The sequence below is a fragment of the Anomalospiza imberbis genome, chromosome Z, assembly GCF_031753505.1.
Source record: "Anomalospiza imberbis isolate Cuckoo-Finch-1a 21T00152 chromosome Z, ASM3175350v1, whole genome shotgun sequence".
Classification (NCBI taxonomy): domain Eukaryota; kingdom Metazoa; phylum Chordata; class Aves; order Passeriformes; family Viduidae; genus Anomalospiza; species Anomalospiza imberbis.
The window spans coordinates 67,804,371-67,818,458 of NC_089721.1; the positions used below are offsets into that span (position 1 = coordinate 67,804,371).

Sequence of the window (14,088 nt, forward strand, 5' to 3'; positions counted from 1 at the left end):
AGGATGATATGGGAAGCACATAAATGAAATGCAAGTAAGGCTGTTACTGATTTGGCTGACAGTGGACCTGCTGATCATGCTCAAAGCCACAGGACACCCCACAGGTGGACTTGTGACAGCAATTTGCCATTTTCAGTTGTTTCTGTCCAGAGGTGGCAGTGCTGTTGGTAATAGGAGCAGTCACCACCATGGTTTCTGCTCTGCTCTTCCTTGCTGCTGGTGGGGCACTTAGCTAATGACTATATCCCTTCCCACTCATGCCCTGCCTCCTGCCACTCACTGCCCCTGGGACCTCTGAGTCAGAAAGTGGGATGGAGGCAAAACAGCCTAGCCTCTTAGTTTTTGTGGTTAATGGCCTTGAGGTGGTGCACACACAAGATGTCCCAGCACAAAACTGCCCACACAGAACTGCCAGATACTGAGTTATTCCAAGTATGTTAAAAATAAGATTTATTATCAGCCTCAAATAAGGGAGTTGTCAATAATATAAAGTAGATTTTGTGAATTTTGGTAGGGGGGCATTTTGCAGTAATTCTTAAAATGATTGTGCTTTTTACTTCCCCAAGAACATATTTCTCTTCAAAAATATTATTTCTTTATTTAAGATTAATTAATTTGCACAACTTTCTTATAGTATGTATTTTCTGGTTTAAATGAACTTCTGTTTGAGCTGCAAGTACAGATTCTAGAAGTAAAAGTTTTAGACATGAAAAGTCTAGAGAGGCTTAAGAGGTGTGTTTTTGGAAGGTAGTTTTTACTTTTAGCTCACAGAAATAACTTTTAGCTGTGCGTATATGAAGTTCAGATATTAGTGCTGTAGGTAAGTCTTTTTGTACCATGTGAAAGAAAACACTTAATGGTGTAAAAATGGGTAATGTGACCTTGAAAGACCCCATTCTAACACCAAAGACCCCATTCTAACACCATTCACTACATATATGCTCCTTTGATTAGCTGCCTGGTAAGCATTCGGAACATTTTCTACTTGTGATACCAAAATGCAAAATGCTCTGTCATAACTGGCAAACATGTACCAAGGAGAAGAATAAAAGCTAGAGTCTCTTCTTAACCTCTACAAGGTTCATAAATAGTTCTGTGGTTGAGGAATTGACTCCTGAAGAGGAGGTGACGGTGGGACATCCAGACTAGTGCACCCATCTTATCACCAGTACCAAAGCAAGAGCTGGCCACTCAGTCTCACTTCAGTGCCAGGTGAGATCATGGAGGAGATCCTCCTGAAAATTATGTACATGAAAAATGAGGTGGTTGCTGACAGCCAACATGGCTTTACTAAGGGCACACCATGCCCGACAAATGTGCAGGCCTTCCATGGTGGGGTTACAGTGGATGGTGGGATGAGGGAAGATCAAAGATCCAGTATCATCTAGCTGGACTTGTGCAAAGTGTTTGACACTGTCTCACATGACATCCTTGTCTCTAAACCAGAGACTCATGGATTTGATGGATGTATAAAGAATAGACTGGATGTGTTCCCTCAAAGAATTGGGCTCAACAACTCAATGTCCAAACCAGTGATCAGTGACATCCCCTGCCAGGGTCAGTATTGGGACTGGCACTGTTTAATGGCTTTATTGGTGATGTGATCAGTGGTAGCACCCTCAGCACATTTGCCAGGGATTCCATGCCATGTGGTTTGGTCAACACTCCAGGGAGCAGGGATGCCATCCAGAAGGACTGACAGGCTTGAGAGGTGGGCCTGTGTCCTCAAGTACAACAAGGCCAAGTGTAAGGTTGTGGATCGGGGCGATCCTGAGCACAAATACAGGCTGAGCAGAGAATGGACTGAGAGCAGCCTGGGGGAGAAGGACTTGAGGATGTTGTTTGGCAAGAAGCTTTAAATAACCCAGCAATGTGTATTTGCAGCCCAGAAAGCCAAATGCATCTTGGGCTGCATCCATAGAAGTGTGACCAACGGGTCAACGGAGGTAATTCTCCACCTCTTCTCCACTCTTGTGAGACCCCCCCTGGAATACTGTGTCCAAATCTGGATCCCGCAGCATAAGAGGGAAGAGGACCTCCTGGAGTGAGTTCAGAGGAGGGTCATTAAGATGATCAGAGGGCTGGAGCATCTCTCCTATGAAGACAGGCTGAGACAGTGTGAGTTGTTCAGCCTGGAGAAGCGAAGCCTCCAGGGGGACCTTCCAGCAACATTCTTAGGACATACGACACGGTATGCAAGAAAGCTGGAGAGGCACTTTCTGTGAGGGCATGTAGTGATGCTTTTAATGTTATTTGCATTGTGGCTGTGATTGTTTTTTCTCTTATTGCTGTACTCATCCTATTTCTAGAAACAGCATTATATTAAAAGAGCAGATCAATTCTTTAAATTCCTTCTTTTACCAATGTTGCATGGTAAATGAGCCATCTTAGCCCAGTGCCCTGGTGTTTGTGTTCCCAGAGCAAGCAAAACACAGCAGCCATCTTAAGCACCTCTCTTCAAAGGATGCTCCTTTTGTTCATTGACTTAAGGTACTGTCCTTAATTCACATCTCTGTAGCTTAACCACTGCAAATACCTGAGCTGGAGCATCTATAACGTGAAATAAAACCCTGTTTACTATACAGTGGTGTAGCTTCATCCCTTCTCTGTTATTATCAGGGAAGTTGCTATCCCCCATTTTCTGATTACAAACCCCACCCTAAGCACTGAATATTTAGATATTCAGATTTAAAAGTCAGCTCTCCAGCTGGGGTATTGACACATAAATTTTGAAAAGTAATCTAAAAACCATATATAAGTGCTTTCCCAGTTTTCTGCTCCTTATTTTTTTTTCAGACTAAATTTGCAGCAAACATTTTCACTAGAGATTTATTTGTTTGGTAAAATGTGCAGTAAATGCTTCTCTCTAACAGGAGAACCCTCCATCCCTGTAAGTGTGGGTTTGTTAGCAGGGTCTGTTCTGGTTGGAGAGTTCTGGTTTGGACTGTAGTACACCATACCCAACAGTATCAGGTGCATCAGGAGTTAAATCACATTTGCTTGGAGCATGACTGTAGCTGAGTATGAGCAAAACAGATTGCGTTCCTTACAAGGCAGTATTTATTGGTTGGATTTCCGTGGCAGAAAAAGAGATGAAGGTGTTATCAGCCATATCCACAGTACAGTGTAGCATTCTGGGCAATTGTGCAGTTGTGCAGTGTTCTTGTACGAGCACAGCTGGGCCATCCCAACACCACAGCCTAGCGCTGCAGGAAGGGTGGCTGAGGCCAGCACCAGGGTATGGTCATGACCAGCTTGCTGGCTTGACTGCTGTGCTGTCATGTCTTTCCTCCTTGCAGAAGATGACCAGCCAGCTGGGGCAATGTGTACTCTACACCTGTGGTATGCTTCACATTACCACTTTGTGCTTTAACTGCAAAGAGAAAAATAAAACACTTGATGCTCCTGCTGTGTCTGGAAAATTACAGAAATTACTTGCTGTTTCTGTAAGTTTTTCTCTCTAGGTTCTTGGAATTAAAAAAAAATCTTTTAGGTCAACTTCAGTTTTTGGACTTTTCCCCACCAGCACTTTTGAAAATAATAGAGACCTAGATTGAATCACTGGGGAGGAAGTAGTTTAATGGCATCTCCTGTATATTGCTAGCCAAGAGAAAACTGATAAAATAAGTGTGAAAGGTTAAAGTCAATTTTTCAAGAGGTTTTATTTATTGTGATTGTTTTGTTTAACTTATATTCAAATCCCAACACTTGAAAATGAAAGAAAAATGGTAAAATATTCAGGGTTTTTTTTTTTTTTTTTTTAAGTGCTTGGCCTCATGAGTTTTGGATCTTTTCAGAAGGTGAAACTGATATTTATATATAGTTAAGTGAAGAAAAAGAAGAGAATGAAAGTAATATTTTGGAGGTTGGGGGAGAAGGGGGAAATTCACCAGTTTATTCTCTGTTTTAGTAAGGAATCAAAAAGTCAGAACTTTTATTTTTTAATTCCTTTTCTAGCCCCAGATAAGCTTTCAATTTGAAGTTGAGCATACAAAAATACAAATTGACTCCATTTATGCCAACTATTACTTCTGCATTTCTTCCTTTGCAACATTCTTTATGAATAGTCTTACACCATAACTCTGGAAGGAGACTGTCATTGACAACAATATTTCAATGAAAAATACTGTTTAGTAGTAGTCAGATCCATTATAAAAATGCATTAGAGCAGATATAATAACCAGATGGGGACAACAGGCTCAACATATGATATCTGTATTTTTCAAGGCACCTCAGACTTGCAGTGTTGGAAACACATCTTCAGTTGCTTCTCTTTGCTCTTCTTGGAAGCTCCAAGGCAGCTCCACAATAAAGGTTTTCTAGCATGCAGAACCAAAATTCAATGTTGTACCCACATTTCCCATGCTTTTGTCTTCCTGAGAAGTCTTGTAGCACAGAAACTAAATATTCTATTCTTTTTCCAGTTCTCCTGGCCTGAAAGCTGCCATGATTAGTGTGGACTCCAGTAAAGCTGACTCAATATTTTAATATACTGATGTTCTTTTGTAGCGCACTGGATAGGATATAATTTAATAGAAATTGGCAAGACTGGAATGTTTGGACAGAGCCAGTCCCAGCAGTACAAAGCGAGGAGTACATTTTTTAAATGCTACTTGTGTCCTGCCCATGGTTGTCCTGTAGCAGGGAGAGGGAAATTAAGTCTTTGTGTACTTCTGGAGAAATGCATTAATAATGACAGTACCACAACGAAGTCTCTGTGCTTCACAGTGTGTTCTGCTTTGCTGGTACTAGCTTTAAAACATGATGTGTTTGTGTCTCATTGCATTTGGACATGATGATCTTAAAGGTCTTTTCCAACCTTCCTTTTCTATGAAAAGAAGAGTGTCTGCAGCATTTATACAGACAAAAGTGTATGTGTTTGTGCATCTGCACATGTGATTAATACTTGCCTGATATACTACATAGGCTAGGGAATAGCTCTAACTTCACCAGTATCCACAATCAACTGGCCAAAAATGAGACAAGGATCCTAACAAGAATGTTTGTACTGTGTGGTATTTGCTGCAATACTTCTATGTGTGTGGGCATAGAAATCTTTAGTTCACTTGAGGTCTTTGGACATGAAGGGACAGTGCTTCCTCTGAGGTTAATCTGGGATACCTGCTGGTGTAACATTTGGTACGCAGCCACTACAACTAGGAACTAAGTGTATCCATGGTTTATCCACGACCTAAGGGCTGGAAAGGCTGCACCTTTACCAGGTGTTTATTAATTTCGTTTTTATTAGATTTTTCCCCCTTTTGGAGCCAACAAAACCATTTTTATTGCTTAAAAACAGCCATCCATTTTGTTTTGTTTTATGTTTAGCAGGCACGCCCATTTTGGCCTTTTCTTTGAGACAACAAAATGCACAAAGCCTTGGCAAAGCTCCTGTATGCTGCATCAGTGTCGGTGGTAGTGGATTGCATGCCTGATCCTCTTTTGTCTTAACGTATCAAGAAGCTATCCAGGGCTCAGCTGACAATACTGGGATCGCATGGGTGGAATGCTCACTGTATTAAGGAGAGGCAGCAGGCACTCAGCTCCAGGCACATCTTGTGCTTGTACCACAAACAAACTGCGTTCTGGCAATGCTGCCAGATTAAGCTGAGGACCAGAGAGATTCCACTGTGAAGACACTGAGCTGTCTGCATGTGTTGCAGAGAAGTTTAGTGAGGGATTCAGTGTCAGTGTGATTGTTTCTTTCTTACTATTTATTTTTTATAGGTTTCTGTTGAGCAATCTTAATTCCATGAAGAACAAAATACATAAGAGATCCCAGTTTGACTCCAATGACTGAACATGGGATTTGCATGTCTTTTTAGAGGTTTTATGAATATTTTTCCAAAGATGCATTAATTCTTGAGTCCTAGGCCCTTCACATAGGAAGAGTCTGTTCTTCCTTCCCCCATCCAACACTTACACATTGTGCCCAAGGACAGTTCAGAGAAACTGTTTGACTTCACTGGTGTAGTGATGGGAAAATCAGAGATGTTGCTGGGTAGGAAGACAAGGACCAAGACAAGCAAAGCAAAGGAACTGGGGAAAGCGGGACAACAGGTAAAACCGATAGAGCTTGAATTTACATGGGCTGGGTAAAGTGACTAGAACTAAACCTGAGATGAGGGGTGAGAGTATAACCAGGTTTTGGTCTATAATTGGTGGTTCAAACAAATGGATCTAAGAAATACAGGGAGAAAATGGTTGAGAAATACGAAGTATGAGGAGAAGGCAAAAAGAATCCAGAAGGGTACATGGAATGGGGGTCAAGGAGAGAGTGGGCACAAACCTAAGGTGCAGGCAGGACCAGTCTTGGCTGTGGAGCTGTGGGGTGTGGAAAAGAGAGTTGTTTGTCCGCAGGGAATGGAGCCAGCATGAGAATCTGGGAACAGAATACTGACTGACTTCAGGGAGGAAGAGGAGTAATTTAGAGAATATGCTCTCATTCTCTCCGTGGCAGTGGGAGTCCTGGAGATTGTTCTCCTGCCTGACATTTGAGGCAGTCCTACTGGACAGCATTGAGCTGTGTGTCCTTATGTGTCTGAAGTGTTTTTGTATGCATGTATTTTTGCTTCCAGTGGTATTTAGGTAGCTATTTTGGGTGTATCTGTAAGTAAAAACCACACCATAGTGACACTCCGGTCTTTCAGCAGAAGCATGTGGTCTGCGGGGAGTGCTTGTGTCTGTCTGCACTGCAGAACCGAGGTACTAAGGTGACTTGGTCGGCCCCACTGCTGTGGGTCTGACATGTGCGTGCCTGTGTCTGTGCCTCTATGCTATTCTTTTCCCGAACCGTGGTTTCTTCTGAGCAGCGTCCTCCTCCCAGCCATAGCTCAGGATGTCCTGTGGTAGTCAAAAGCATGATGGGTCGCAGTGAAAGCAGTTACACTGTTTGCAGGAAAAGCTTTTAAGTATGCCAAGGAGATTGGAAAAACAGGAGCTTCCCCCGCCACCACACCCCCCCGCCGAAAACCTTTTCAGTACAACATTAAGTCACTTCCTGTAGTTGCAGTAAGTCTAGAGCTCCTTTTTTCCCCTCCTCTCTGCCCCCTGCCTCCTCCTTCCCTGAAGCTTGTATTCCTTTAAGAAGACGCGGCTCCCGGACCCCTCCTTTGAGAAGCGAAAGGGGGCGCGGTAGCAGCCGGCGGAGGGGGCAGCGCGGCGGGCGGAGCGCGGGGGAGGACAGCTCTTCCTTATGGGGTGAAGCAGGAGCGCGCCGGAGGGAGGCAGGGCTCCGGCGTGTGACACATGAAGCTAGGACGGCCATGCGTGGCTGGAAAATTTGCAGTGTGGGGGCAGAGACATGTGGCTAAGTCAGGTAACCGGAAAGCTGGCTTTTATTATTCCTCCAGCGCATAACTTGCAATAGTTGTTTTTCCGTTTTTTGTTGTTTTGTTTTTTTGGTTTTTTTTGTTTTTTTTTCCTTTATTTGTATTTTTCCTCCTGCAAATATGAGGCCGGGGGAGGAGGTTGTATGGCAGTGCTGCATATAAAGACGCAGCCTGAGAAAACCCAGCAGATGTATTGAACTTTTTATTTAGATTGCTTCAGGAACAGATGAGTCCTGCGGCTGGAGGGCAGGTGGGTGCACCTCTTGTATAGCACTTGTCCCTGAGCAGTGGGGTTCGGGACCCTACTGGAAGGGGATCTTGCTGCATGTCGTGGTGGTGGGAGCTTCACGGAGTTTAAAATGAAAGAGGCAGAAGTGCTGGTGGAAGTAATATGAGCAGAGGTGAGAGCAAATTGGTGGTGCTGCTGTTGCAGCAGCACTTCCCAGAGCCATGAAACAGCGCTGCAGAGCTGTGTAAAGTCCAGTGGCATCAGTTGCATAAGGAGCGGGGTCAGAGTTCCCATCGCCTGCTTGAATGCACCCTCTAGAGAAGTTGGTCTGCAAATGATTCGTGTGGTGCATTGTAATCCTGTGGTCTTTACATGATAACATAGCATGTGTGAAAGCTTGGTGAGGCATAGGAAGACTGGAAAGATTTGAGGAAGGGTTGGAAGGATTGAGATACTGGTTGCGCCCCTTCATTAACAGACACTATCTCTGTGTATGCATGTGTTCACATTTATGTATGCACTTCACAGCATGTGAAAACCCACTGATTAACTTTTAAAAAGTTAATCGGGATTTAGTGTTAAGGGTCAGTCAGCGGAAAGTTGGTCTGTTTGCTGAGCTGCAGCAGCAGTTTCAGCCTCAGGCATGCAGTGAACACCCATCTTTCCACGCTTGTGTGTGAGTATGTGGTTTACTGAATTCTGATTCCCTTTCTTCTTTTCCAGAAAAAGAGGAAGTTACTATAAATGGAGAAGATGAAAAAGAACGGAAAGACCCCTATTTTGTGGAAACACCTTATGGCTACCAGCTAGACTTGGATTTTCTGAAGTACGTGGATGATATACAAAAGGGAAATATCATTAAGAAACTAAATACGAGGAAGAGGAGGAAAGCTGTACCAGCCTCTGTGGGTACTAAGAACTCTGGTGGCCAGTGCAGTGACTGGACCTCCACAGAGTCTCTCTCTTCATCGAATAGTGATGAGAACAAGCAGTCTTTGGCAACGAGGTGTCAAGTAACCTTGCCTGTACCTGCCAAACCCTCAGTTTCCTTTGAAGTATCTCCCACCTACTTAACTGTCCCAGAGAATAAACAGCTTCCTCCTCCCTCTCCCCGGCCTCCTCGGCACAACCTTCTTGTAACAAAAACCCTCATGGAAACACGGAGGCGACTGGAGCAAGAGAGGATGATGCAGGTCACGCCTGGAGATGTCCGCAGGCCTCGACTTTCCAGCTTTGGAGGCATGGGCTCCACAAGCTCCCTCCCCTCTTTTGTGGGATCCAGTGGGTACAGTCAAGTGTGTCAGCACCTGCAAAATGGGTATCAGGGGAACAGCGACTATGGTGCCTGTTTCAGCTCCTCGTTGGGCAGCTCCATTCGTCACAGCCCCATGAGCTCGGGAATATCCACACCGGTCACCAACGTGAGCCCGATGCATCTGCAGCACATCAGGGAGCAAATGGCGGTTGCCCTCAAGCGTCTCAAGGAGCTTGAGGAGCAAGTCAAGACTATTCCTGTGCTGCAGGTCAAAATTTCAGTGTTGCAGGAGGAGAAGAGGCACATGATGGCTGAACTGAAAAACCACAGGAAAGCCACTCAAAATGACACATGCTGTTTCAGAAAGCGATCCTATAGTGCAGGAAATGCAGAGCAGTGGGAACACATGTCTCAGGTGAGAAGAGGTGGAGAACTGTATATAGATTGTGAGGAAGAGATGGAGAGTGTGGAGCAGAGCTCTCAGAGGATAGAGGAGTTCAGGCAGCTGACTGCTGAGATGCAAGCCCTGGAGAAAAAAATCCAAGATAGCAACTACGAAAGTCCAGCAAACCTTCGAGTGAACAGAGAAAGCCTGACAAAAGAAGCCCGATCTGTTGCTGTGGGTGCTGATGAGAACATGAACGATGTTGTTATATACCACAGATCTGCAAGGCAACACAAAGAAGTGGCTGTGGGAACAGAGCAAGCAGTGAGGGAGTGTGGAGTTGGGGTGACAGAGGCCATGCTTGGATTGTCTACAGAGGTTGAGAAGGAGATAGAGCTTCAGCAGCAGACCATTGAAGCCCTTAAGGAGAAGATTTATAGACTAGAGGTTCAGTTAAAGGAAACCACCCATGACAGGGAAATGACAAAATTAAAACAGGAGTTGCAGGCAGCTGGGTCTAGAAAGAAGTTGGATAAAGCCGTGATGGCTCAACCCCATGTTGTCAGTAGGATGGTGGAGGCTGTCATACAAACAAGAGACCAAATGGTGGGAGACCACGTGGATGTTGCTGATTCATCAGTGGGAAACCATCTACAAACAAGCAGCATCGGCACCTTCTGCAGACCTTCCACACGGAGCACAGCTGTGGGCCCCGAGCTGCTGATGAGCCGATGGCTGGTGAGGGAGAGGGTAGAAGTGCAAGATCAGGGTACAGGGAGGTCCATGGAGCTGCATGATAAGTCCGTGGGCACAGAGACCAGCGTCTGTGAGACAGGCGTCAACACAGAGGAGCCATCAGAGGTGCCGAGCCCTTGCCAGATGGCACAGGCGGTTGGAGCAGTGAGGTCTGTGGGCTGTGGGGACTGCTCAGTGAACACGGTGGTTTGTGTGCCCAAGGAACACGTGTCCCGTGAAACAGCCACAGAGGCTGTACCAAGGGCAGAGGCAATGGTGATGGCTGTGCCTTCCACAGCTAGCCAGCAAACCAGCACTGCTTTGGAGATGGTGAGCCAGTGCACCGGCACGGAGGTGGCCTGCCTGACAGACTGTGGGACTAACACCACTCTGAGCAGCTGTGATAAACAGACCAGCACTGATGGTGTGGAGTTGCGGAGTGTGGCAGTAGGGGATGGCCGGGTGAAGGACATACACAAGTCTGCTAAGATGCGTTCGGTTGGAGTGGGCACTGTGCTCTCTAGCCACCCTGGCTTTGAAAAGCCTTCTGCAATAAAAACCAAAGACTGTGGCATTGGACAGATAAGTGTTTATGAGAACTACCTGGTTGGTCTTAAAATGAGGAGCATTGCTTGTGGACCCCCTCCGTTGCCAGTTATCCCAACTGGCACCAGGAGCATAGGTGTTGGGGGAGAATCTGTGTGCGACCCAGTCGGTAGTCAGTCAGAGAGCCCTCTGCCTCCATCTGAACTGAGAACAGGCTTGGATCACTACATTGAACGTGTGCAGAAGCTGCTGCAGGAACAGCAGATGCTGCTTGCTGAAAATTACAGTGAATTGGCAGAAGCCTTTGGGGAGCCCCACTCCCAGATTGGATCTCTCAATTCACAACTCATCAGCACCCTCACCTCCATCAACTCTGTCATGAAATACGCCAGTACAGAGGAGCTGCGTAGCCTGGACCTTCAGAAGCAGTGCATGGAGAGAAGCACCTCATCAGGTAAGCCCAGCGTTGAGGCACACATCTGGTGTATTGTTTGGCTCTTTCCCAGGGCTGCAGATCACTTGCCTACGAGGCTCTCTATTAGTCTGGAAGCCACTGCGTAGCCCTTCCCAAAGAAGCACAGAGCATAACATTGTTGTTGAATGCCCATTGGGTATTCCGTCCAAGCCATTGCTGGTAGCTGAAAAAGCAGAAGCAGTTTTATCTCTCTCATTCCAGCAGGCTCTGAAGGTTCTGTTGATGATGTTGCCATGTCTCTGACCACACAAGAGAGGTGTCTAAAATTTTGAAAGGTTTAACCACTGTGCAATGCGCTGATTTAATGTTATAACTTCAGGAGTATATCAGGTTAATTCTTATGGGTTTGGAATTTTAAACTTGACATGCAGGTTTTTAAAAACAACAGTGTCAGATTTGACAGAGCTGAAAGTCACTTACAGTGTTGATATCAAACTGACTTGTTTCCACTGACATTTGCCTAGATTTTGTAGTGTTTCTTCCAAAGGCACATTGCCTTTGTTCTTTGTGCTGCTCAGAGAGAGAGGTGTGGTGTGCTTTCCCTATTCCAACAGGCTGATTGCTTTATAATAGGCAACTCCAGAGCACTTCACAGAAGTCACATCTTGGGCTTTCTCTGTTCCAGTAACTGTTTGTCATAATCCCTAGTTACAACCTTGTGTTTGAAAGGCATAACTGCTACTGGAGGTTTTGGTGACATTCAGTAAAGGCAAGAATTTTAATTTAAACACTCCTTGCCTTTTATTTATTAACGTAAAAATATAGACAATTATTTTGAGGGATTTTTTTATTCCCTGAGTTAGAGTTGAGTACTTTTAATTTTTTTTTAATGTGTCTGATAGTCCAGTTTAAAACTTAGCCATTTTTTTAAACATTGGTGAATACAACCACATTACTGGTGCCTGGTGGTGACTGTTAGCTACTTTATTATTGCTCCTGCCATACAGTGACTGAAATGGGGTTAAGGAGGTGGCAAAGACTGGCACAAATGCATGTCCTGTAGATGCTGAATAGGGAAAAAAAAACCCTGAGTATGTACTATTTAATGTCAGCATTATGTTATTGGCTAATTCAAATAGTTATATAAAGCTCTTGCAGCTTGCTTAGTGTCTTAAAATTTACCTATTTTTGTTAAAATGCAGCTTGGTAAATCTGTTTTTTTTTGCATATCTGTTGATGTGCTAAATAGAACCATCCACATAATAAAATAAGCTAAATTAAAAAACTTAAAAGGTTTAGGTTCTCATAGTGAAGGAATAAGCAACATTTATGTAGCAGTAAGGAAAACATATTATATTCTGTCTGCATACATGCAATATGATTCTGTATAAGCAATATTATTATTTTTCTGGTATGCATTTTATATTCCAGTCTTCATACAAGTAGTGATAGAATAATAATAATAAGGGTATCTAGCAGATATCAAAAGTGTCTGTAAAACAGTGAACCAGAGTTATCAATAGCTGTAAATCTTTAATTCCTTTTCTAGCTTTTACTGCACAATATCAAATGTGTAGTCAAGAGGTTCGAAAGCATTTAGACACAGGTGGAGCAACAGATCATATTTACTAAAAATGTTAATATGTGGATTCAGATTTCACATTCCTGATAAAATTATTTTGGAATAATTTTATTTTCACTTGTAATGCCATTATCTTTAGCTGTGGATGATAGGTGTAAAATTTCTTTATTTTTAGTCTCTGGTGAGGGATGCCTGGACAGCATACATAAATTAAGCTATGGTCTGTAACAGTTTAGACCCATGGAGAATTGGAGTGGAAAAGAGATCTTAAGCCTGAAATGTTACCCTATCTCTTTCTATTAATTTTGAAAATATTGCCCTTAATACATTTATCTGCTGGTCCTGCTGCCCTTTCCTATACTTTTACTGATCATGTGTTATATATTTCTGTAGAGGGATTTTTTGCTGAATGAAACACTAACTTGAATAATTCTGTAATCATTGGAACTAATAAAGCCTTTCTTTTTCCGTGCACCAGTATTTCATGATAGCTTGTGAGCCCTTAATAAGTTTTTTTCCTCATTTAGATCTCTTGGTTTTAGCATATCAGGTGTGTGTGTGACCTCAGCCAGTGCCCTTTTCTCCAGGCCTGGCATCTCAGACTGATTTCTGTAAAGCTTGTATAAACACAAAAAGCCTTCAGACCACTGAGTCTCTATTCCACTTTAGTTCAAATAAGCAACTGAGTTGAAGCTATTGAGAGAAGTGTGACTGCACATACCTCATTTTTTTAGAAAAACAGGCTGAAGTGTCAATTTCCAATTAGAATCAGTAACATTATATTTAATGCTTTATTCAAAGAGCATCCTTAGGAAGTGTGTCTTAGAGGCCAGTTTCTTTAAGGGCACAAAATACCTGAGCTAACTTTGAGGCATATGATTTGGGTACCAGAATGCCATACTAATGGATCAGTGGTCTGTGCTGCTTCTGAGGTAGCACATCAGTTGAGTTCTCAGCTTTACAGATTTATCTCCCTGTAATTGCTGGGGAGACTGGGTGTGCTGCAGGGACCTCTGCCATCTCACCTTCCCTGACATAGCTTGTTGCAGGTGATGGAGACATAGGCAGGAAAGCTGGAGCCTGCTGAACAGGACACAGGCTGGCAGTTTTCATCTCCAGACACCTTAGACCACTGAGATGATCTCTGAGCCAAGTCTATTAGCAATTAGTATTTTACTTGTTGCAAAATAATCACCTTCCCTTCTGTAACTTGGCAAATGCTATTTACATATGTACTGTCTTTCAGAAGCTCTAGTGACCTTAGGGAATTCAAACCCGCTGGCCAGATGAGCACATTTCCACTCTGCAAAGTCATGTTAGCTGGACTTTGCAACCTGTGTGTCCAGCTTATTCATATGGATGTGGGTCACAAACCTAGGTGCTAACTGATCCATATTCTTAGACTAGACAGTATATAGGAAGCCTGAAGGGAGGCGAGCACATTAATCACCTCTGTTTGTTGCACTAGATTTTTAAAGAATTTTCAGGATGTTATATTTTAATGCTCATATGATATGTTTTGCAAGATACCAGCCAGAAGCCTAATGTCATTTGTACAGGTTCTAATTACATGGACTTTTCACAAGTCTTCACAAGTCTAGGCGACTGTC

The 14,088-nt window shown here is 43.7% G+C and overlaps 1 protein-coding gene across 4 annotated transcripts in view; it reads left to right on the forward strand.

The window, feature by feature from the left end:
- Nucleotides 1–14,088, forward strand: part of KANK1 (KN motif and ankyrin repeat domains 1) — a 96,662-nt gene that overhangs the window by 60,820 nt on the left and 21,754 nt on the right. For 3 of the 4 annotated variants that reach the window (XM_068176775.1, XM_068176777.1, XM_068176778.1), the window contains exons 1-2: nt 7,162–7,318; nt 8,284–10,935. In XM_068176775.1, the coding sequence (XP_068032876.1) occupies nt 7,249–7,318; nt 8,284–10,935 (2,722 nt within the window). In that variant the 5' untranslated portion in view covers nt 7,162–7,248. Of the gene's footprint in view, nt 1–7,161; nt 7,319–8,283; nt 10,936–14,088 lie in introns of those variants that run through there. The other variant, XM_068176776.1, reaches the window with a different exon arrangement.